At 36.1% G+C, this 13,697-nt stretch overlaps 1 protein-coding gene across 13 annotated transcripts in view; it reads left to right on the top strand.

Annotated features, from left to right (window-relative positions):
- LOC127436753 (diacylglycerol kinase iota-like) overlaps positions 1-13,697 on the top strand; it is a 62,703-nt gene that overhangs the window by 44,052 nt on the left and 4,954 nt on the right. For 9 of the 13 annotated variants that reach the window (XM_051691094.1, XM_051691095.1, XM_051691090.1 and 6 more), the window contains 13 exons: positions 836-961; positions 1,084-1,162; positions 3,071-3,126; positions 3,402-3,464; positions 3,688-3,761; positions 3,856-3,967; positions 4,066-4,265; positions 6,857-6,919; positions 10,019-10,119; positions 10,259-10,338; positions 10,579-10,623; positions 10,708-10,777; positions 11,170-11,210. In XM_051691094.1, the coding sequence (XP_051547054.1) occupies positions 836-961; positions 1,084-1,162; positions 3,071-3,126; positions 3,402-3,464; positions 3,688-3,761; positions 3,856-3,967; positions 4,066-4,265; positions 6,857-6,919; positions 10,019-10,119; positions 10,259-10,338; positions 10,579-10,623; positions 10,708-10,777; positions 11,170-11,210 (1,110 nt within the window). The remainder of the gene's footprint in view (positions 1-835; positions 962-1,083; positions 1,163-3,070; positions 3,127-3,401; positions 3,465-3,687; positions 3,762-3,855; positions 3,968-4,065; positions 4,266-6,856; positions 6,920-10,018; positions 10,120-10,258; positions 10,339-10,578; positions 10,624-10,707; positions 10,778-11,169; positions 11,211-13,697) is intronic. The other 4 variants (XM_051691089.1, XM_051691092.1, XM_051691093.1 and 1 more) reach the window with 1 other exon arrangement.

A 13,697-nucleotide genomic window follows, 5' to 3' on the forward strand; every position in this document is an offset into this window, starting at 1 on the left:
TTAAAATGAAACGAAAATATAATCAAATTAATGAAGTGGTCAAAAAATCCTATATAACCACCTCCCATAAAATCCAAACATTTTACCCTCTCCAACTTCTTCCACCGGCCTCTTTTGCAGTGACTTAAAAATCACTCTTCGACAAATGTTTAAGTTTTTACAGCATATAAACACGTACTGTATATGATTAAGGAAGACAAGATGTGACAGCGCAGCAGATAGGGCAGTGACAGTTCTGTCAATGGGCCCGAAACACCGGCCCCGGGTCAATGGGCCCTGTAAATGGGTGTGTTTTACACAAAACAAGAGTGTATGAAAGCAAACAGCACTCATCAGACATGATCAGCCTTTTTTGATTGGCTGAGAGGCCTTGATTGTGATGTTGGCTGTTTAAGTGCTGGTCATTGATAAATGCTGCTCATTATTTTCCATTATACTCTGACTGTGTGCCTGCGGATACACTGGCCTTGAGTCTGGTCTGTCTCTTTTCACTCTCTCTCCATCTCGTTTTTTTCCTCCGTGTTACCCATGCCTCCATAGAAAGTCTATTATTAGCAAAAGACAGGCTATAATGATCCTCGCTGTCTTTTGCTCTGAACATTTGAATTGATGGTATAATCATCTCAATTCACATCAAGTACTGTGTTTATGCCAAGAGTAAATAGCCCTTCAGATTCAGCTGTGTTACGTAAGATGAGACCAAAGAGGTATATACAGTACCTTTGCTTGCATTCTCATTCATCTCAACTTGTGCATGCAGCTCCGCACCTGCATGTTGACCTCTTGGAAATGCCACCCACTCAAGGTGACGTCCTCATCTCTCTCTCATTATTAGGGTTATACAGATGAGCCGGTGTCTAAGATCTTGTGTCAGGTGGAGGACGGTACCGTTGTTCAGTTGGACCGATGGAATCTGCAGTTGGAGGGCTTGTCTGTGCAGCCGGAGGAGGGAACGCAGAAGGTGATACTGGTCGGGGGGGGGGGCTGTACGATGTATCTTTTAATGTAATGCTGTCACCAAGAGTCTTATGTTTATAATCTGCTAATATCATGAAGTGTCTGTTTTTGTGTTTCTGTTTTCAGCTTCCTCTCAACGTGTTCAATAATTACTTCAGCCTCGGCTTTGATGCTCATGTGACGCTGGAGTTCCACGAGTCGAGAGGTTTGTGGCATTATATCTTTCTTAAACATGGCCATATTCTACACTTTTGAAGTGTTTTGTTTTATAACTACACTTAAAATGTCAGTCACATTTTTATTGCACCAGAAAAGTCATAATTAACTTGAAATTATGAACATTTCCCACCTTCTTTCTGATGCTTGGAATTAAACAGGATTTTTTAGTACTGTTAGAATTCGTAAGTTGGTAACACTTTATTTTGATGGTCCAAATAGATATTTAACTGACTATAAGTGACTTATCGACTGGCTTGCTATAGCTAGTAAACAGTGTTTCAACAAACATTCAGTAGACTTTCAGTAGTCTGTATATAGATCTCTATTAATGACATTTGAATGAACTGATGTTCTCAACAATAATGTAAGTAGGATTAATAGAGATCTATATACAGACTACTGAAAGTCTACTGAATGTTTGTTGAAACACTGTTTACTAGCTATAGCAAGCCAGTTGATAAGTCACTTATCGTCAGTTAAATATGTATTTGGACCATCAAAATAAAGTGTTACCCGTAAGTTCAGTTAAAGTTGAATGAATCAGTTCAAACTGTCTGTTTCAGTAAATCGATTTAAAACTCTAAATCAATGTTTTATTTGCATCATCACTCAAAAATATTCACATAAATGCCACACTCTTTGTGGCATTTAGTTTTAATCATGTGTTAAAATGTTATATATATGTGTATATGTATATGTATATGTATATATATACATATATATATATATATATATATACATTATATATATATATATATATATATATATATATATATATATATATATATATATATATATATATATATATATATAATGTATATATAAAATATTTAAAGATATAATATTGCTGTTTATTATTATGTATATTTATAATTGGTTAATGGGAATTAAAATGTTTCATTTCAATTTAGTGTCATTATTATATATTATTTTTATTTTACTAGAGTTTTACTGTTTATTAAAAATTATAATTTTCTATATAAAATAATAAATATATACACAAAACTATTATATAAAATAATACTGTATGTAGGTAATATTGCCTAATATTATCTATTGGTGCATGTGAATGAAAATGGTTTAATATTATGTTTTTTTTTTTTTTTTCTTTCATGTAGTCAACAACAGTGTGTAAAACATTCCATAATTATTTATTATTTTTATTTAACTGAATTTTATAGTATTCGTAATATTTTATATACATAATATATATAAATAATTTTTTTTATAAAATATTAAAAAATATATTATGTAAAATTATGTATAAAAAATGTTTATATATATTATGTATATAAAATATATATATATATATATATATAAACATTTTTTATAAAAATATTAAAAAATATATTATGTAAAATTATATATAAAAAATATATAGGTAATATTGCTGTTTGTTATTACAGTATGTATTTTTATATTGGTTAAGTATCTTGCTTTTTTGTTAATCTAGTGAACAACAGTGTGGAAACCAGTCCATTATTATTAATTATTTTTATTTTACAAGAGTTTTACTTTATTTTACTTTAAACATTAAACATACTGAATGCACTTGGCTACCACAGCTGTTTGGTTGAAGTTATGGTTCGTCTGATTAAAAAAAACACCTTTTTTTTAAACCATTTCAGAGAAAATACGTAAACATTGAAATATTTATTGTAAAAAGGCTGAAAAATCCATCTGTTTTAGTTTAAAAGAGGAAGGAAAATCCTGTTATCCATAATACGCCCCGTTTAAAAGTGAGCTTTGACCCAAATCACTGTCTGTAAATGTGTGGCACATACAAACCCCTTTTAATAAAATGACCCTGTTGGCCGAGAGCTAGATGTATCTGTGCTTTTTCATTCGCTTATCCTCAGATTCACAAACAATTGTGTCTTTCTGCTTCCCACAGAAGCCAACCCCGAGAAGTTCAACAGTCGCTTCCGTAACAAGATGTTCTATGCAGGGGTAGGTTGCAGAGTTGTAGTCTGACAGAATAAGTGTGTTTTACTGCAGATGTTTAGAGCGAAACTGTTTGAGAGAGCGAGAGAGAGAGAGAGAGAGAGAGAGAGAGAGAGAGAGAGAGAGAGAGAGAGAGAGAGAGAGAGAGAGAGAGAGAGAGAGAGAGAGAGAGAGAGAGAGAGAGAGAGAGAGAGAGTGTGTGTCACGGTCCTGTCACACAAAAACCCCGACCGACAGAGTGACAAGACCATGACTGACTGACTCTAGTTTTGTCCCCTCAGGCTGCTTTCTCTGACTTTCTCCAGCGGAGCTCCAGGGACCTGTCGAAGCACGTCAGAGTGTTGGTGAGCACCCAAACTCTGCCACAAACTTTCCTGAAAAACACTCACATTTGACAGAGGCTGTCAATTCAATTAGGGGCAGCGATAATGAAGACCACCGCATGGGCTCAGTTTGTCTCTTTCTCAAGTGTTACGCCCCCCCTGCCAGTGTTCATAATGTTTAACATGTTCTTTTCTTACATCATTTTTTCTTCTGCACATTGATGGAATTTTCACCGGCTTTAAGTGCGATGGCACAGATCTCACACCCAAGATTCAAGAGCTGAAGTTCCAGTGCATCGTCTTCTTGAATATTCCCAGGTGTGTGCATACAGGTGCAAAAATGTGTAAATTCAACATGTTCCCTGAGTTCTTTTAAGGGAATTTACTCATTCTGTGTACTAATTCTCTGCAGGTACTGTGCTGGCACCATGCCTTGGGGCAACACAGGTGACCACAGAGATTTCGAACCTCAGAGACATGACGACGGCTGCATCGAGGTGATTGGGTTCACCATGGCCTCCCTGGTGAGTGCTTGAACTCTTTCTGTATTTTTAAATGGTTGATATGTACAGCGACAGTCAAAGCTAATGGATTAAATGCAACTCCCCGTGTTCACCACAAGGCGGCGCTGCAGGTGGGCGGTCACGGTGAACGTCTCCATCAGTGCAGGGAGGTCGTCCTCACCACCTTCAAGACGCTGCCCGTGCAGGTAGACGGCGAGCCGTGTCGTCTTGCACCCTCTACCCTGCGCATATCACTGCGGAACCAGGCCAACATGGTGCAGAAAAGCAAGAGACGCACATCTATGCCTCTGCTGAATGAGTGAGTCCTGAAAAATCTGCAGACATGCTAATCTGTTCACAGACAATTTAATACACTTGAAACACTCTACAAGAACATACAGGTCAATGACAAATAAGGATGTCCAAGTTAATGACAAGGAATATACATATACAGTATATGTGTGTGTGTGTGTATGTGTGTGTGTGTGTGTGTGTGTGTGTAGTGTGTATATGTGTGTGCGTGTGTGTATTTATATATACAGTACTGTGCAAAAGTTTTAGGTACTTAAGATGTTTAACAAAAACATTTGTCTTAAGATAGTTACGTATATCTTCAGCTTTAGTGTGTCAATAGGAAAAATACATTTTAGACTCCCAAACATTTCTTTTGTAAATAGAAAAGATTAGAATAGAAGAACAGGGAGCCCTGCAACAGATGCCACAGAGCCCCCCACTGAACATCGAGTCAGTCTGAAAGTACATAAAGAGACAGAAGCAATTGAGACAGCCTAAATAGATAGAAGAACTGTGGTGAATTCTCCAAGAAGCTTGGAACATCCTATCTGCCAACAACCAAGAAAAACTGTGTCCAGGTGTACCTAGGAGAATTGGTGCTGTTTTAAAGGCAAATTATTGATTTAGCTTTTTATGTTTACTGGACTTTGTATGATGTTAATTGATAAATGAAAATTATTTATGGCATTATTTTTGAAGACATCATTATGCAACATTTTTCACGAGTGCCTAAAATTTTGCACAGTACTGTGTGTGTATGTATGTATGTGTATATATATATATATATATATATATATATATATATATATATATATATATATATATATATATATACACACACACTGTACATATAAACTGTACATATATGTTTTTAAAAAACTTGTATACCCAGTTTTGATTTTATTACTAAAACACCATCCATTTAAAAGTAAAAAATAACATGTTTCCTTTATATATTTGCTTTATATATATGCTGTATTTTTATTCATGTTATTTCAACCATTATTGAAAAACTTTTATACACAGTTTTGATTTAAAGACTAAAAACCATCAAGCAAATAGTAAAATAACATATTTTCCTATATATATTTGCTATATAAAATCTATATATTCATGTTGTTTCATGCATTTTGAAAAGCATAAAAAATCAAGTAAAAAGTAAAAATAAGATTTTCTTTATACATTGAATAGGTGATGTATTATATATGAGATGTGCACATCTTAGTCATTATTTTTAAGTTTTCCAACATATTTTGCAAGCTTTTTTTTTTTTTTTTTTTTTTTTGCAAATATCATGCTTTTTTTTAATTCATGAATATCATGATGCTTTTGATGTTTTGGGGTTTTACTGTTTGACATCAGACAAACTGAGTTACGCTTGCCATGTCATAGAAAGGGCAAAATATGTTTTTTAAGTTATTTTAAGATACTTAAAGTAATAGTTCACGGAAAAATTATAATTCTCTCATTATTTACTATGACTTTCTTTCTTCGACGGAACACAAAGAAGATATTTTAATGGAAATAAATATACAGTCTGTTTGTCCATACAATGCAAGTGAATGTTGATCAAATATTCAAGCTCCAAAAAGCACATAAAGGCAGCATAAAAGTAATCCATACTTTTTCCAGTGGTTAAATCCATGTCTTCTGAAGCAATCTAATCAATTTTAGGTGAGAATAGACCAAAATATAACCATTTTTTCAATATAAATCTCCTTGGCGATCATGATTTCAAGCTTGATTTCACTTTCTATAGTGTCATCTAGTGCTCTGCACATGCGTCAAGTACTAGGAAGTGTAATCAAGCTTGAAATCATGATCGTCCCTAGATACTGTAATGGCAAAATGTACAGTGAAAAAAGAGTTACATGTTGGTCTGTTCTCACCCAAAACCGATTGGATTGCTTTGGAAGACATTGATTAAACCATTGGATTAACTTTATGCTGCCTTTATGACACTTTTGCAGCTTGAAAATGTGGTCACCATTCACTTGCATTGTGTGGACAAAAAGACATGATGATAGGCCAGACTACCTAAGAATTTGAGCCTTTTAAAAACTTGTTTCTTTGTGCCTCAAAAATATCAAAATGTAAAATATATAATTACATCCGGACATACAATATGCACCCAACCTCATTCATTCATATACGGTTAATCTCAAAAGAACATTCTCACAATTTAGAGACTCAACAGCGTATTTCCTCCTCAAACATATGCACATGCTGAATTTAATGGCTTAACTGCTGCCTCAGATTGTGTAACTCACCAGTCTAATGCAAACTGCGGTCAGTTCTGTTGTGTTTGAAATGCCTGTGTGTGCTTCACTGTTACTGATGAATGTTCTAGTAACAGCACTAATACTCTGTGTGTGTGCAGGTTCTGTTAATCTAGAACCTCTTTGCAGTCTTTTGTGTGGTGCTCTGCAATGCCTCAGTGTGTTTTCTTTTTCTTTGTCTTCTCCACCTCTCTCTCCTCCTTAATTACTGGTTGCACTTCATCCATTTGTCTCCCATCTTCTCCTCTCCCTCACTCTCTTTCTGTGTGTGTGTGTGTGTGTGCTGACTCTGGCTTGGCTGTGCTACCTGTGTTCCTGTATGGCTGTGCTGACTCAGCATTCAGAAAGTGTGCGCAGCTGACCTGCGCCGTCTCTCTGCTCCCCCCGACTCCTTCTCTGTGTAAGTACGATATCTTTCGCGATCCCTCAAGCACACTAAACTGTGTCATACCTCGACCTCACTGTGTGTGTGAGAGTGTGCAGTTGAGGGTATCACTCATAAGTGTTTTGTGTGTTTTTCGCTCAGCTAACAGTGCCTTGAGGTTTTTTGACATGGGTCATTGACAAATAAGGTTGTACGAGGTGATAAAAATAATAAATCTTTTAAAAATCTAGTTTAAATCGTGTCTAGTTAAGATGTCAATTGGTGGAATCACCAAGTAAAAGGTATTAAAATACTTCCCTTGCTCCTTGAATACACGAAAGTGTATACTGGGGTGGAGGGTGGGGGTGTTCTCCCCTTTTCTCCCCAATTTGGAAAGCCCAATTCCCAATGCTCTCAATCCGGATGGCGGACGACAAATCTCAGTTGCCTCCGCGTCTGAGACCGTCAATTCGTGCATCTTATCACGTGGCTTGTTGAGCGCGTTATCGCGGAGACGTAGTGCGTGTGGAGGCTTCACGCTATTCTCCGCGGCATCCACGCCCAACTCACCACGTGCCCCACTGAGAGTGAGAACCACACATTATAGCGACCATGAGGAGGTTACCCCATGTGACTCTACCCTCCCTAGCAACCGGGCCAATTTGGTTGCTTAGGAGACCTGGCTGGAGTCACTCAGCACGCCCTGGATTCAAAAACTCGCGACTGCAGGGGTGGTAGTCCGCGTCTTTACTTACTGAGCTACCCAGGCCCCCTGTATACAACTTTCATTAATATTAAGCCTGTTTCTGCCACATGGAAAAGAAAATGCTTTGGTAAGTCATAAGATTACATACTAAATCACATTTATGAGATTAAAAAATCAAAATTATCAGATCCAAAGTCAGAATTTTTAGACAAAAAGTGAAAATTAATAGATTAGCATCTCATAATTATGACTTTTATATCTCAAAATTCTGACTATATCATAATTCTGAATTTTTCAGAATCTCATTATGATTTTTAATCTAGTAATTTTCTTTAATGTCATATTTATGATTTAGTATCTCATAATGTTTAATTTATATCATAACTTTGACTTATATCATAACTTTATATCATAACTTTGACTTTTATCCCATAAATATGACTTACCAAACCACATTTTCACATAGTATTATTTATTTTTATTTTTTTTTCAAGTGTGGCAGAAATGGGCTTCCAGACATTCATTTCAAAACCATTTTCAAACGTATTTTCAAGTTAAAAAAAAACAAACACTTTACAAATATTAATTTGAGAGACAAATATCAAGAAGTTTTCTTCGGCTTACTCCATTTAACCTGAACAAAATGCACTTTTTCATAACAATACCAGTAAATCTGATATTTTTAAAAACTTCACACATAAGAATGAGGATCTAAAGGGGTCCTCTCTGTTTTAGTTTTATTTATTTATTTTATCACATGACAACAGAATGGTTGCCTGCATGTTGATTACATCAACTGACTTTGATTTGGTGGACAAAAGTTTTTTTTTTCTTTTTTTTCTTTTTTTTTAATTAATAATAATTTTAAAAGAGAGGGGCCTGGGTAGCTCAGTGGTAAAAGACGCTGGCTACCACCCCTGGAGCTCCCTAGTTCTAATCCCAGGGTGTGCTGAGTGACTCCAGCCAGGTCTCCTAAGCAACCAAATTGGCCCGGTTGCAAGGGAGGGTAGAGTCACATGGGGTAACCTCCTCGTGGTCGCTATAATGTGGTTCTCGCTCTCAGTGGGGCACATGGTGAGCTGAGCGTGGATGCCGCGGAGAATAGTGTGAAGCCTCCACACGCACTACGTCTCCACAGTAACGCGCTCAACAAGCCACATGATAAGATGCGCGGATTGACGATCTCAGACGCGGAGGCAACTGGGATTCGTCCTCTGCCACCCGGATTGACCACGAGGACTTCAAGCGCATTGGGAATTGGGCATTCCAAATTGGGGAGAAAAAAAATAACAATTATAATAATAATTTAAAAGAAACTGGTTTTATTACTTCATTTGTAGGAGATAATAATAAATTATTATTTCCAACATTTCTTTCTCCAAGAATTTCAGACATCACGGTTGCACCGCTTAGACATTTTTTACTGTAAGCTTCAGAAAAAATATCAATGACTTCAACCTTTTGTGCGAATTGCATTATTTATGTTTTTTTAAATAATTCAATAGATCCGGACGAAAGTCACGTCATTGACCCACATACAAATACTCCTTAGTTATTGTCAATCTTATGAGGATGACAGTTTTGAACTAAATACACCAAAACACGTGATTTAAACCACATCACTTGATGTGACCACATTTTGTCATGATCTTCACCAGTCCCTTTGTGTTTATGTTCCATTTCCATTTATTTTTATCCTTGGCTCACACTTTCATAACTCCCACATCTCCAGTAATAACTTTTTGATATTTATTTATTATCATTCATGGTTGCAATATTCTTTAAACAAACTGTTCACCCAAAAATAAAAATTGTGTCATCACTTACTCACCCTATAACTCCTTATGTTCCCAACGCACAAGACTTCCTAGCACCATAATAGTCTTATGCAACTTCTACCTTATGTTCCAAGTCATTTGAAGCGTTATGATATTAGGAAATGATTAAAATTGATGTCATTATTTGCTGAAAATCTTCCCATCCGCCATAACACTCAAATTTTATTTGCACTTGTGCATATTTAAATATGGTAACAGTCAATGTAAATTTGGTCTGTTCCTCATGCAAAAGCTTTTGTATGAGGATTTAGAATATAGCACATAAGTAATCGTGACTGCTTTACTTGCGCTTTTTTGTCATTTTTGCAGCCTGACAGCCCAAGTCCCCATTCATAATCATTGTACGGAAAGAGCAACTTAACATACTGTTTTTGTCCCACTGAAGAAAACTAGTCATGTGAATTTTTAAGAACATGAAAGGTGTGACCGAATTGACAGAATTTAAATTTTTTGGTGAACTATCCCTTCAAGAAGTGCCTAGAACATGTCAGTTCCACCTCCACTTTTGTTAGTTAAATCTCTCATACAGCATATAAACAGATGTAGTTCACATGGTGTCAGTTCTCATCTCTTGTCGTCTGCGTGTTATAGCCCACATGCAGTCCCTGAACGTCTGCGACTGCGTGTGAACCGCATCTGCCTGCAGGAATATGAGAGCATGCAATTCGACAAGGAGCGACTGCGTGACATCTGTAAGTTGGATTACATTTGTCACAGCTGAAGTATCGAAAAACACCAATATAGTACCATTTGAGAAATGCTGAAAGAGTGAATATGTTTCCTATCTGCCAACTCAACTGGAGGTGTGTGTGTGTGTGTTTGCTTGTTCAGCTACTCCGGTTGGCATCGTGGTGGTAAGAGGAGACTGCGACCTAGAAACATGTCGACTCTACATTGACAGACTGCAGGAGGTGACTGTTTGCTTTACCAGCTGTTCTTTTCAGTCTAACATCATTGAACCCTGAAGCAATAACTTTACTGACTAAATTATTCATATTGCTTTATAACAACAAGAAGATGTGTCCTATAGTTTAATAGTTCCAGTGAGAACATTTGACCTCATCTAGTCAAATCTAACCTTAGTTTCGAAGTCATTATGCTATAAAATTGTGTCAAAACGAATGTTTGTTTATTATCTTTGTTGTGGACAGAATTTGAATCAAGCGCCCTCTACTGGCCACAGAGTGCATTACCAGGTAAATGCATCACACTGAACTGCTGCTGTGTTTCTGGAAATACCTGCCTGTTTTACATACATTAAGTGAGCTGGTTTTTCACAGGATGAGACCACAAGCTTGCCACGGCCTAGTTCGGCACACAGACTTTCCCCCAGCTGGAGTTTCCTGGACTGTGAGTTTGTGCCTGTGAATAGTATCTCTGTGAATCTCACAAAGCCTATCAAGAAAATCTCCAGGTCATGTTTCAAGTCTGTTATACGCACATCTTCCCTCCAAATTCTTACAACCGCATCACGGTAATGCATTAGTTATGCAAATCATGTCACACTTCAAAAAATCGTAACGGTCCTAAAATGGGCCATTTAATTTAGGCATAATATCATTTCTTATATCTTTCTTTTGATTTTGGCATAAAGTATAGACTGGGCACGCTTTTGGTAGATTTTGTGAGATTCCTCCAGACCATTACTATTCTCTTTATATTTACATATGTATATTTGTACTCATATATGTTATAAGTAATAAAAGTGATAATTATTATTTCATTGTACGTTATTTTTCCAGCTACATCAGCTGACCGCTTTTATCGCATAGACAAGGCTCAGGTAGGATTCTGATACTATCTAAAGGGCCGTTCAGACCAAACACGTTCTTGCACTAATAAAAGCTAGAGGTAATTCAGTGCATATAACATAATAGTGTCTCGACTTGTCCACACTAATATGTTTTTGTTTGAAAATGCATTGATTTTGCTATGTTTACGCTTCTCATCCACACTGGATTGATGTTTTCCTCCACTGTTTCGAAAACGCTCAGTTTACAAAGTCGGAATTAATGTGAACAGTTGTGTTGTGTGTAATCTGATTACAAAGTAACATGTTATTGTAATCTAATTACCTTTTTTAAGGATAAAATAAAAAGTGTAATGCATTACAATTTAAATGATTGTTATCAGATTACAGTTACTGACTTTCAATTAAGTTAATTACTTTTTGTGAATTACCTGGGTTGCACACACTCAAAAGGATTTTTACAGGTTGTTCAGTTTACTTAATTTCAATGAACTAAAGCAACACAATTCTAGAACGTTTTGTCTTGATTTCATTACGTTCTATCCAGTTAAATTTGTACAATTTAAGTTTACTTAATCAGTTTGAGTTAGGACTACATGAATACGTTTTGTAGCATTGATGAAACAAGCTTTGCAGATGACTAGGTGGGGTGAACAAATGTTGAAACTAAGTGTTTTTATGTATTTTTGAGTAAGATAAGAATAAGAGGAGATTTGTTCATGTTTAATGTTGTTACATTGTTATTTAAAAGGATTGTTTGTTAGGCTGGAGTTTTTGGAGTTACCATTGTGGTGAAGATTGGCACTTGTTCTTATGTCGACGATGTTTGATTTGAGTGCTGCGTAGTTCTATAAGCAGTTGCTGTCAAACTAACAGTGCAACAGTTTCACTGTCTTTACACTTGCTCACCTGGCACATACTAATGGTTAATAAAATAAATTTAGTTGGACCAACTTAAGACAGTTAATTAGATCTTATCTAGTTGGTCTGACAAAATGAATTTAAGTTTGTAAGTCAGTTCAAACCAGTTCTTTTTTGTTGGAAAAAATGTATTTAATTGCATGGAAAGGTTTTCCTCGATTTAATGAAGTCATTTAACTTAATTGAATTTGAGAATTTTGTTCATTCAGATTAAGTCTGAATAAGTTTCATTGAGCCAACATAATTTAGTTAATGTAACATACTATAGTAGTTTTAACTCAGCTTCATTAGGTTCATCAAACTCATTCGTCAAATGTTTTATAATTTAATTAATTAAATTTTGTTATGTTTGTCCAACTTCATTTATTTTATTAATCATTAGGATATGCCATGTGAGCAAGCATAAGGGGCAGTGGTGGCTCAGTGGTTAAGGCTCTGGGTTACTGATCAGAAGGTCGGGGGTTCAAGCCCCAGTACTGCCAAGATGCTACTGTTGGGCCCCTGAGCAAGGCCCTTGACCCTATCTGCTCCAGGGGTGCTGTATCATGGCTGACCCTGCACTCTGACCCCAGCTTAGCTGGGATATGTGAAAAAAAAGAATTTCACTGTATATGTGCAAAATGTGTGATAAAATTATAAATTAAATTATAATTAAGGGCAGTGAAACTGTTAGCAAATGCTTATGGAGCTAAACAGCACTCATATCAAACATCACTTGAACGTAAAAGTCTATCCTCAACCAAAGCACAAGCACACATTCTTTTAGAAAGTAACTTTAAAGTAATAAGTAATGTGATTACTTTTTCGATGAAGTAATCTGTAATCGCAGTTTTAGAGAAGTAATTAGTCATTTGTTGTGGATTACTGTTTTCGAGTAGCTGAGTGTGGATGTGGCCTAAAAGTCTATGCTCTTTTGACTTGACATAGCTTCTAAAAAACATGGCGCTCCTGCGTGAGACTCTGAAAAAATAGCTTGATGCAGTGCAACAGCCAAAAATGTCTGTCTAGCGCATGTACATTTACAAAGGAAAAACAAAGGAAAAAGAGTGCAGATGAACACAAAACCGCGTTCGGTGCGAACGGCCCTTAAAGGAATAGTTCACCCAAAAATGAAAACTCTCTCATCATTTACTCACCCCTATGTCATCCCAGATGTGTATGACTTTCTTTCATCTGCTGAACTCGAATGAAATTTTTTTGAAGAATTTCTCAGCTCTTTTGGTCCAGCCAATGCAAGTGAATGGGTGCCAAAATCAAGCTCCAAAAATCACATAAGTCAGCATAAAAGTAATCCATATGACTCCAGTGGTTAAATCCATGTCTTAAGAAGAGATATGATAGGTGTGGTGAGAAACAGATCAATATTTTAGTCATTTTTTACTATAAATTCTCCTCCCTGCTCAGTCAGTTTCCACTTTAACTTTCACTTTCACAGTCTTCTTCTTGTGTTTGTGGTTATTCACATTCTTCATACATATCACCCCCTACTGGGCAGGGAGACGAATTTCTAGGAAAAAAGGACTTAAATATTGATCTGTTTCACACCCACACCTATCATTTCACTTATGAAGATGTGGATTAATACACTGAAGTTTTATG

Source organism: Myxocyprinus asiaticus, chromosome 47 (assembly GCF_019703515.2).
Source record: "Myxocyprinus asiaticus isolate MX2 ecotype Aquarium Trade chromosome 47, UBuf_Myxa_2, whole genome shotgun sequence".
Classification (NCBI taxonomy): Eukaryota; Metazoa; Chordata; class Actinopteri; order Cypriniformes; family Catostomidae; genus Myxocyprinus; species Myxocyprinus asiaticus.